The 11,245-nt window shown below is 37.8% G+C and overlaps 1 protein-coding gene and 1 long non-coding RNA gene across 2 annotated transcripts; one reads left to right on the top strand and one right to left on the bottom strand.

Annotated features, from left to right (window-relative positions):
• Positions 1-5,065: 5,065 nt before the first annotated feature.
• LOC136205390 (uncharacterized) lies at positions 5,066-10,096 on the bottom strand. Its single transcript, XM_065995956.1, has 4 exons — positions 9,882-10,096; positions 7,634-8,012; positions 6,675-6,889; positions 5,066-6,568 (listed from the first exon to the last, which is right to left on the bottom strand). The coding sequence occupies exons 2-4, from the start codon at positions 7,953-7,955 to the stop codon at positions 6,467-6,469; spliced, it is 639 nt and encodes a 212-aa protein (XP_065852028.1). The 5' UTR covers positions 7,956-8,012; positions 9,882-10,096; the 3' UTR covers positions 5,066-6,466.
• LOC136205391 (uncharacterized) lies at positions 8,832-10,230 on the top strand. Its single transcript, XR_010675927.1, has 3 exons — positions 8,832-9,056; positions 9,274-9,393; positions 10,091-10,230. It is a non-coding gene; the product is annotated as an uncharacterized lncRNA (long non-coding RNA).
• The last annotated feature ends 1,015 nt before the right edge of the window (positions 10,231-11,245 follow it).

The raw sequence follows: 11,245 nt of genomic DNA, 5'->3' as shown, positions 1-11,245 counted from the left end.
ACAGGTGACTAAGTCAGCTTCTTTCCTTGAGTCAGGAGATAACACTTGAGTCTATTCCTGAACTCAGATACTCAATGCACACAACTCAACGTGACCTCTTTACTTAGTCAGTTTTTAAGCAAGCAAAATATACATAAGGAGTTTAAGGTTAGAGAGATGTTACTCAGCAGATTTATCCAGGTTCGGCCTCTATACCTACGTCCTGTCCCCGGAACACGTTCCGAGCTTTCGAATTCTCTACTGAGCTCTTTAACGGTAGAGCATCAAACCTTTTACAATAAGAAGCTGAGTATAACAAGAGTACCTTCCTCTATACCTCTACTCACTCCTATTCTATTGCTGAGTACTATAACCGAGTACTCAGCCTCTCCTTTCTAATTCTAGAAATGATAATAAGTTTGTCCTAAACAACAATTGCTAAGACACTTTAGATGATTGGATAATCACGCTAGACTTTTACACAGTAATATGGAAATTGGTGTAAGTATTTGCTTTGCATTTTCACACAGATTCTTCGAGTAGAAATTTGGTCAGCGTAATGGCTTGTTGAAGATCTGCATCGAATGAAGCAACTGAAAGGCCTATTTATAGTGACACTTGAGGTATCGGTTATTTCAAATTTCGAAATAACCGTTGGAGGGAAACGACTTGATGTCGTTGTCACTCAGTTCACGCTCAGTGCCGTTGGCCAATCAGATTATTGTATCTTCTGTCTTCGGTCAGTGCTGAGCAGCTTTTAGACAGACAGGCAGACTGTTTCGCCTTTTATGGAAAAGTCTTCCAGACAGCTTTCTGTGTCTTCTGAACTTTACCCAAAGTAGAAATACTTTGTCTTGAAGTTGTTCCTTGCTCAGCTGTTGTCTTGTACTCTTTGTCGTCCAACTCATTAGCTTCGTTCCGAAGTAGATAAAGAAAGTCTTCCAGATCCTTCTTCATGCTGAGCTGCATTTTGTTCACAACGACAGCGTTTTGTTTACACGGGCCGAGTTGTCTTGGGCCTTCGACTTTCCTTTGGGCCTTTAGCCTTTTAGTCTTTATGTCTTATAAATAATTTAACTCAACATTGAACAAACACATTAGTGTAATAAATCAAAGCAATTAAACTTAGTGTGTTTTAGAATATTTTTAAACATATACTCAAATAATTTTGTCAAATCAAAATCATGTGGAAAGGTGTTTCAACAAACTCCCCCATTTTGATGTTGGCAAAACTATTCAGTGAAGAACTCAGTTTTGAGCTCCCCCATGATAGTTGACCTTTTATAACTTAATAAACTCCCCCGTAAGGGTTGAGCTACTGACACAGTTTTACTCTAAACATTTTAAGGTTTAATCGAGTAAGTCCTAGGTCAGTTTTCAAATAAAGGTCAGCTCATGAAACATATTCTATTAACTCATTTTTAAGCGGAAGATTTAACTATCAGAGAGCGCTGAGTATTTTGTTGTTCAATGAGTCTTATAAGATAATGTTAACAACATACAATCAGAAGACATTAAGAATGATAAACACAGTTGATGTATGCAACACATAATAGCTCAGCATCACATAAGATTTTAATCAAGTTGAAAAATTTGATGCAAGCATAGTATTAATAAGTAATCAGCATTATACATAACAGGGATACTTAAGACTTAGAAACTAGCTATCCTAACTACGCTATTTCTTCTTATATATCAGTTTTCCCTTTCCCTTAAGCTGACTACTTCCAGCAGCCTCATGCTGAGTTCTTCCTGTTTGTTCTTTCTCCCCCGTTTTGGCAGCATCGGGAGGAGGAGGAGGCCTGAAGGTGCTGTGTCGCAACCGGGATTTTTCCGGGCGCGGAGCCGGGCGTTAAAAATCGAGTTAATTAATTAGTTGGTTAATAGTTTTACGTTTTTAGACTATTTTTTAGAGTCGCCACCAATCAAAATTAAGGCGTGATTGGACACCGAAATTGGGTATATTTTGATGGATAAGAAGGTCTGCGAAATATAGATTTTAGGTTCGTTTGTCGGTTACGTGTAGGGAAGAAAACTTTAAGTGATCACCCTACCCCGCCCAAAATTGGTACTAAAAGATGTGATTTTTATATTAAACTTACTTGATTTATCTGATTCATTTCTCTTTATTTTATATATATGTTTTATAACGAACACGTATAAGTTTGGATGATTTAATTTGACCGTTTTGATACCTCTATAGCATAGACATATGATTTAGGTCATTCCATTAAAATTAACTTGATTTTGACCGCTTTCATACCCCTATAGCATAGACGTATGAATTGAGTCCTCTAATTTTATTTTGGTCCATTTCATACTCCTATATAGACGTACGAATTGAACCATTCTAAATTATTTATTTATTTTGACCGATTTTATACCCCTATAACATAGACGTATAAAGTAAGTCATTTCATTTCATTTTTATTTTATTTTATTTTGACCGACGTTGTACCCCTATGACATAGGCGTATAAAGTAAGTCGTTTCATTTCGATTAGTTTTATTTTGACCGTTTTTTATACCTCTATAGCATAGACGTATGAATTGAGTCGTTTTATTTCGTTTTAATTTATTTTATTTTTGACCGCTTTCATACCCCTATAGCATAGACGTATGAATTGAGCCGTTCTATATTTAGTTTCGGAACCGTGTATATAATTTTATTATAAACTAGATTTAATTAACATACATGACATGTATGCTAAGAAAATGAATTTTAATACTAATGGTAAGTTTATATATAGATTATAGATTAATTACATAAATGGGAGGTTAAATTGAAATGGGGAGGGACCTGACCGAAACAATTAAAAAGCATAGGGGTCCGAATCAAATTAGAAAAACATTAGGAGGGAGTAGAGTGGGATTCGCAGGGGTAATTTTGGAATGGAAACTAATAGGGTATATATTTGGGTTTTTTAGGGTTTTTATACCTCATTTTTATAGGGTGTTGTTAAACCCAGTCCCAATTTCCCACCCCTAGCCCCGTGAAAGGACGAAATTACCCTTTCATGGGTTTTGGGGTGGAAAAAGCTATTTTTTTTGCTCTCTCGACACGCGGGCGTATGAACATCACGCCTCACCTCATGGTGGGGCGTATGAACATCACGCCTCACTGTGTGGTCGGGCGTGACAGCCCCACGCCACACCGTGTGGTCGGACGTGGGACTATCACGTCCGACCACACGGTGTGGCGTGGGGCTGTCACGCCCGACCACACGGTGAGGCGTGGTAGACACACGTCCGGGTGTCGAGAGAGCAAAAAAATAGCTTCTGTATCCCGTAAATAGGCCGTTAAACCCGTAAATAGTCCGTTAAGCCCGTAACTACATAAATGTACTTAACAAATAAAATTTAAAAACATAAAAATTAAAATAAACATGAATAAACATAAACATTTATAAACGTAAAAGAGTAAATTTAATATCTACAACAAAAAGTGTTTAAATGTATGAATGTCTACAACAAAAAATCAGCTCGCCCGACGCCACGCATCCATAAACTCATCCATCTCCCTCTTAATGCGTGGAACATCCTCGTCAGATCGGTAGGTAGCCGATAGTTGGGTGACACGCCACAACCAGCTAACCCACTGCAAAAAAAAAGTAATAAATAAATATTAAAAATTAAACACATATAAACTAATACTAAATAATAATATTAAATAATAATAAACTTACAAATTCGCTGTTGGCGCGAACATGCTGTACCGGTCCAGCCTGTGGTGCATGAAGGAGATGGGGATGCGAATATCGCCTATACCAATCCATATAAGCAGGATCACAGGCAGTGGGATCGTATCCAACTGGTCGGCATCTCCTCCGATCAATGCCCCGAGCCGATGGAAATCTCCGCCAGGTGTCCTCAACTGTGACTAAGGAATGCGTGAGCCTGTACGATAACGACCTCCATGGCCGTACTGCTTTATCAGGTCTAATACGCTCAGCTGGGATAGGCTGAGTATATCCGACATGTCGCAGCGCTCGATCAGGCATATACGGCTCGACGATGTCTCTGCACCGTATCCAACCGGCGTAGGACACTCGAATCCGATCATCATCGGCGACAGGACCATAAGGCAACCACGTAACCTAAAAAAAGTAATACTCAATAAAAAATAATAATATACTATAAATAATACTTAAATTAATTCTAAAATTTATTAAAATACCTCTGCCGCCGTCATACGGTCCAGTTGCCCGCGTATGGTATCTAGTCGGGTGGTCTTCTTGCCTGGTACCCCGACCTCCCATCTCAGTGCACGGGCATGGTCAGCTGGGATTAAGTGAGCTCCTCTATGCGGCCGGAAAACCGGAAAATACTCATATATCCATGCCTGCAGTAGGGTCAAACATCCGCATATACCTGAACAGTCTCCTCTACTCGCTATCCCCAACTGCCAGTACAACATGGCTAGTGTAGCAGACCCCCATGATAGTCCAGCTGCCTGATGCGGATTCCGGAGAATCCTCACTAAGGGATAAGTGTACCCCGTCGTTATCAAGTAATAAATTTCTGGTTTAAGTCCAGGTTATCGTCCACAGGATTTATTTCTGCAAGTATCAAGCTACTCGATCTCGGATGTTATCTAGGCTTAGGGGGTTTTGAGTTTGGTTTGTTTAATTAATCTACTCCTAGGTTGAATTATGCTAATCCTAGTTAAGTTATCTGATTCTAACTAAGTTATCTAATTCTAGCTAAGTTATTCTAACCCTAACTAAGTTACTCTACCCCTAATTGATCTTTTACCAAAGCAATTAACTGAATGAACATGAAGGAATACGATGATAACAATGATAGAATGTTTAAGCAATTGAATTGAAACTAAGTCGCTTGTGTCCAAGGCGATTAACCCGACCTATCCTCCTAAAGTCCCTAGTTCGTGATTCCCTTGTAAGGCCGAAACTAGCTCTAAGGCTCAGTAATTTGGGCTTAATCTTCTATAGGGTCGTCAATCCTATAGGCACTGACTAGGTCAGATTCAGCTCGCAATATGTGCCAACCTAATTTTGGGATTATCGAATGAGTTAAACCAATCAGACAAAGCGTGAGACAAAGATTAAAACATCAAAACAATTGAATGAACAAAAACTATATTATATATCAAAGATGAATGTATTGTCACAAAGTTACAATAAACCTAGAATTCATAGCATGTATCAGAGGCTAGACAGAATATCAAAGAAGAAAAATCCCTTTCAGGGAACCTGTCTACCAATGCAGGCGTCTTTCTAGGATTTAAGGATGGAGCTTGAGTAATCCTCGGTGAACGGAGCTTCGAAGGTATCTTCAATGGAGGTTTGAAGGATATGGAGGAGGTGGAGAGGATTTCTCAAGGTGGAAGCTAAGCTAATTACAAAAGTAAAAGATATCTAGTTTACAATGGAAAAATCCTATTTATAGACGCGTCTCGGGCCTCGTTTTGACCTATTTTCGTGTCCTTATTGGTGTAGGAAGACGTGGGGCCGAACATGGCTTCGTGGGGGCAGAATTGGTCTTTTTGACCAATTCCCGCAGGGCTGCTCGTCGAGCAGGGAAGGCTGCTCGGCGAGCAGGGCTGCTCGCGCCGAGCAGCCCCCTGCTCGCCGAGCAAGCGCCTGGTGGCCTGCTCGCTGAGCAGGCGCCTGGCGCCCTGCTCGTCGAGCAGGCCTCCAGGGGCCTGCTCGGCGAGCAGAAATGGCCCGTGGGGCCCTGCTCGCCGAGCTTTTTCGCCCGAAGCGTGCTCGATTCATGCCGAGTGACTTCTATGCCCTTTTTCGTCCGAACTTACACCTGCACACGCATAAAAACTCCAGAAAACATTAGTGCAAAAGCCAAATTGATCCGTCAATCGCCTATTTTGAGCAAACGCTTCGTTTGGTGTGACTTTGACGGACCAATTAGCTTCAAAAGATAACGGAATTCTACTATGCATGCTATTTCGGCCGTATTTGCCTAAATTGATCACAAAACGAGCCTAAACGATGAAAAGTAAATAGAACGTTTCCAATTCCTAACTAACTCACACAAAAGCATTTAAATGCGAGAATTGCTCGCTTATTAACCAAATAACTCTAAAACCCGTCCTAAAACCGTACCCAAAGATAGGGGTTTTTGACCCCTATCACTTCCCCGCTGACACCGCTGTAAACCTCAGCAAGATGAGCCGGCCTAATCCTATCTCCACTCTTGTCAACAAACAGAGTGGATCCAAGCATAAGCCACATCCACACTGTGGCCCGAGTAGCGTCATCCCTACCCTCGGCGAGAAGCCCTTGTACAGCCCCAACAAATACACCTCCACCTGCCCATAAATGACTAGTCGGCAACAGAAGCTCAGCCCGACTCACCCCAAACATCATCATGCACATGGAATGAAGCGAGTCAGTAGGGGGAGACTCGGACACCATCGGACCGTCGATCCGGATCCGAAGAATCTGCCACACATCATGCAGCTGGATAGTCATCTCCCCGAACGGCATGTGGAAGGAGTTCGTATCAGGCTACCACCGCTCCACGAACGCAGTCAACAACGGAGTGTCGAGGTTCCTGAACATGGCATGTGGAAGGTGAGACAAACCAGTCCTCACTAGCATCTCCCTCAGCTGTAAAATGACACATGTACAATTTATACAATTACTGAATGTTTTTTTATGTTTATAGTTAAAAATACAAATTACAATAAATGTTGACACACTATATTATTCTTACCTCGGCTGACGCACCAGAAAACCACTGACACAAATCTCGGCATGCTGCTGATCTGTTGTAGCATGTCAGAAACGACCGAATCTCTCCTCCCAACATCCGTGAGGCAACATGTCCTAGAAAACTAGGAATCACGGAACCATCAACGGGACCACCATCAACCGGTGCAGTAACTACCCAGCTCTCGTCCTCACTAGCTTTGGGACGTTTGCTTGTCCCTGAAAATTATAAAATTATATTAAAATATCCTAAAAAATACTAAATTATACTAAAATTATACTAAATTATACTAAACTTATACTAAATTTATACTAAAAAATACTAAATTATACTAAATTTATACTAAAAAATACTAAATTATACTAAAATTATACTAAAAAATACTAAATTATACTAAAATTATACTAAATTATACTAAACTTATACTAAAAAATACTAAATTATACTAAATTTATACTAAAAAATACTAAATTATACTAAAATTATACTAAAAAATACTAATTTATACTAAAAAATACTAAATTATACTAAATTTATACTAAAAAATACTAAATTATACTAAATTTATACTAAAAAATACTAAATTATACTAAAATTATACTAAATTATACTAAATTATACTAAAATTATACTAAAAAAATACTAAATTATACTAAATTATACTAAAAAATACTAAATTATACTAAATTTATACTAAAAAATACTAAATTATACTAAATTATACTAAAAAATACTAAATTATACTAAACTTATACTAAAAAAATACTAAATTATACTAAATTTATACTAAAAAATACTAAATTATACTAAACTTATACTAAAAAAGACTAAATTATACTAAATTTATACTAAAAAAATACTAAATTATACTAAACTTATACTAAAAAATACTAAATTTATACTAAAAAATACTAAATTATACTAAACTTATACTAAAAAATACTAAATTATACTAAAAATACCTGTACTCGCAAAACGACCTCCTACGCGCTGGGTCGGCTGTCTCCCCGGAGTCGGGTGCTCATCGCTCTCCTCAACCTCGCGATCATGTGCAACTGCGGACTGTCGCACTGCCCGGGCTGCCACATCCAGGTAGTCCTGAAAAGAATCGCTATCGGGCTCTCTGTCATCAAAATCAGTCGCCCCCTCTGATCCATGAATATCGGCCTGATCCGCAATCGGCCCCCTCCTCACCTGCTCCGTCGCAGCCCCTCTCCGCCTACGACCAGATATATCTATACCACGCAATCTCGTATGCCGTGGTGTATCATCCTCGTCGTCCATATCTAGACGACGAGCAGATGACGGGATGGATTTCCCATCCCTAGTAGGCCGCTCCGTCTACAAAAAAAATTACAGTAAATTAATAAAATTGTAAATAATGTAAATTATACTAAATTTATAAAATTATGCTAAAATACTACTAAATTAATAAAATTATAATAAATTATACTAAAGTTATACTCAATTTATACTAAATTATACTAAAATTACATTAAATTACTAAAATGTTTACTAAAATTAAACTAAAATTAAACTAAAATTACACTAAATTACTAAAATTTTAAAAAATATTAATTTTTATACTAAAATTTATACTAAATGTTTACTAAAATTACACTAAATTACTAAAATTTTAAAAAATTTTAATTTTTATTAAAAAAACAACGTGGGCGTAAGGGAATCACGCCCGAACCACTGGTCGGGCGTATGCGCATCACGCCCTATCAGTGGTGTGGGCGTATGCGTATCACGCCCGATCAGTGGTTAGGGCGTATGCGTATCACGCCCAACCAGTGGTTCGGGCATGTGGCTATCACGCCCGCACCACTGGTCGGGCGTGATACTCATACGCCCGAACCGCAGGTCGGGCGTGATTCTCATACGCCCGACTGCGATTCCGGTGAATTTTTAAAAACCACCAACAGATTCAATTCGATGCAAAAATCAACGAAATAAAGCGGTAAATCTTACCATTTTAGCTTTTCCTTTACGGTTTCTATCACCATCCATGATTCGGTTCACTAATTTATCCGGATTTGAGCAAAAATCGTATAGGCTTCTTGAGAGGTTTTGGGTTTTTTGAAATTTAGTGCAAAGGGTATTTCGGTCTATTCACGGGACTAGAAGTATAAATTTGGGGCTAGGTTTAGTAAATCACTTTTTATAGGCCTCCACGATCTTCTCTTTCACCTTCATTTCTCAAAGAAAACACAGAGAAGCTATAGAGCTCCTACAATGGCTGCATCCTTCCCTCTAATGTCCCTAAACAGCCGAATCATCTCTCTATCTCTCCTGTCTCATCTCTTTTTTTCACCGGTGACTGTTCCCTCCCCGATCTTCCGTGGTTCTTAGGAGCAAGATTATCAACCATGGATTTCAAAGGTAAGGATTCTTGCATGTCCGATTTTTACATCTCTGCTCTTTATTTCCTCTTATCTTTCTAATTTCTCTTTTTTTCTTTTCCTAAAACACGAATCAATCTATGTCGTTTTAATTTTGTTTTCTTTTAATATCCATTCTTAGTGATTTTTCAAGGTTAATTTCCCTTTTTTATCCGATTTTGTTTCTTTAAATCTTGCTTTCTCTTCGTTAATGCCAGAAGAAGCTGATAGGTTCGTGAATTGAAAAGAAAGAGCCAGGGGCTGTACCAGGGTTGCGATTTAGAGTGGGTTAAGTACCGTTCTCTAGATGACTTGCTAATTTCAAGTGCTTCGGTTTGGTAAGGTTCCCTTTCATCTATTTTAAGGTATATAAATTTGGGAAATTTAGGCCCTTGTTTGTCTATGAGAGCAAATTGACAGCAAGATGATATTTAAATAGAAATTTGTGTTTACCATTGTGATAGTTCTAGGCTTGTGATCTCTGAGTGAGGAATCTTAATTTTCCAGATTATTTCTGATGCAGTTTTCAGGAAGTAGCCAAATGCTTCAACTCATGTTAAAATAGAAATAATTTATGGACATAGCCAAATGCTTTCATTTATTCATGCTTTCATTACCAATGTTTAGAAGACACAGTTGGAGGACTTTAAATGATGTGAAAGAATATAGCATATCCTTCCATTCATTTACAGTCCTCCTAAAAGAGAAAATGCAGTTTGTCCCTAATAGCATAGGAACTCCCTACACTGTGTCTTCTTGAAGATAGGCGATGAACAAAGGTTACCAAGACTTGAAAATAGAGTTGTATATTAGGAAGAAATTCTACCTGAGGAGACGTTTTCCTGTGCTTTCAACCTTCTTTTCTATTCTTTGTCTGTATCCTAGCTTGCTTCTGTCTATCTGTTTTCTGTTTGATGAATCCGGTTGGATTCTCTGCCTGGTTATATTGTTTTCTATCTGATAAATATGGTTGTCTTCTCTCTTTTGTTATTACTAGCCTTGCTTATTGATGTTGAAAATGCCTTCGTTTGACAGGGTTTTGAAGTTTACAGAAGTAACAACTTTGATGAAAGGAAATTTAAGAAGCGGGAAGAAGAAAGGTGTTCCAACTTCATCTATGACTGGGTAATCTTGAGTCTATGTTCCTCAAAACCATAACATGGCCTGAAGAACAGAAAACCAAAACCTCCTTAAAACCATAACATGGCTTGAAGAAGTCATTGATGAGGAATCAATATCGAAAAATTCGAGGAAAGAGGAGGGTAGGACTGTTTTTATTCCGCTGGCTTCTATTTTCAGTATTAGAGGAAGTGAAGATGAAAAGGGGAAGGGGGGTCTACATTGGAGAAGTCTCAAAAATCCCCCGAAGAAGTGAAGAGGTAAATGGTTCAGAGGAAAAAACATTCCCCCCCTCCCCTATTGTCTGCTTTTTGGCTCTCTAAATAGAGAGCCCACCAATTGGGCGGCAATGGCGCGGCTCTCTAAATAGAGAGCCAACAAAGCTACTACTTGGTGGCCAAGCAGTGCAATGTGGCCATTACTTCCTTCTTTTATATATATCTTTGTATTTTTGTATGTATGTAAACATATTTTTAATTGTATTATTTAACTGTTTTGTTTGGGTTTGTGCACTTAGGGGCCTACTGGAACAAGTTTGGGCCCTCTTGGGATTGTATTTGTAAATTGCTGAAATTCATCAATAAAAATTGTATTTTTCTTATCATAAACATCGGTTAAGTATTTTATTATTTTCAATTAAATGTTGTTTTCTTTTATTAATTTATATCACCAAAATTAAATATCATTTTGTACCTATTTATCAAACAATATTCTTTTAAATTAATAAATAATATTCTAATCAATTGGTTAAAAATTTATAATATAAACACTTGATTAGTTTTACCAACAAATTGAATATATTTTTTTCTTTTTGTAAAATGTAATTAAAAAGTCTATAGCAAAATATAAGTATATCTACTAAATATAGCAAAATATCGATATAGCTAGCAAATACCGGCAATGTAAGTATTTTATGAAATAAATTGGCTAAAAAGGTAAAATTAAGAAAAAATGAAAATTTACCCCGGACAAAATGGGTATCTACATGCTGTTTTGAGCAGCTTCAGATATGCAAGCTGAGAAGTCCTTCAGCTTGCTGGTGCTTTCATTTATGCCATCAAAGACATCAAT

This window comes from Euphorbia lathyris, chromosome 9 (genome assembly GCF_963576675.1).
Source record: "Euphorbia lathyris chromosome 9, ddEupLath1.1, whole genome shotgun sequence".
Taxonomy (NCBI): Eukaryota; Viridiplantae; Streptophyta; class Magnoliopsida; order Malpighiales; family Euphorbiaceae; genus Euphorbia; species Euphorbia lathyris.
Note: the sequence above shows the minus strand (reverse complement) of the source record. Positions and strands in the feature narration are given on the sequence as shown.

Excerpts from the sequence above, each read along its gene's own strand:
- LOC136205390 (XM_065995956.1), bottom strand. The coding sequence starts at position 7,955 with ATGGACGACGAGGATGATACACCACGGCATACGAGATTGCGTGGTATA. Across the intron at positions 6,890-7,633 it reads AGGTCGTTTTGCGAGTACAG|GGACAAGCAAACGTCCCAAA; the intron begins GTATTTTTAGTA and ends TATAATTTTCAG. Across the intron at positions 6,569-6,674 it reads TTTCTGGTGCGTCAGCCGAG|CTGAGGGAGATGCTAGTGAG; the intron begins GTAAGAATAATA and ends GTCATTTTACAG.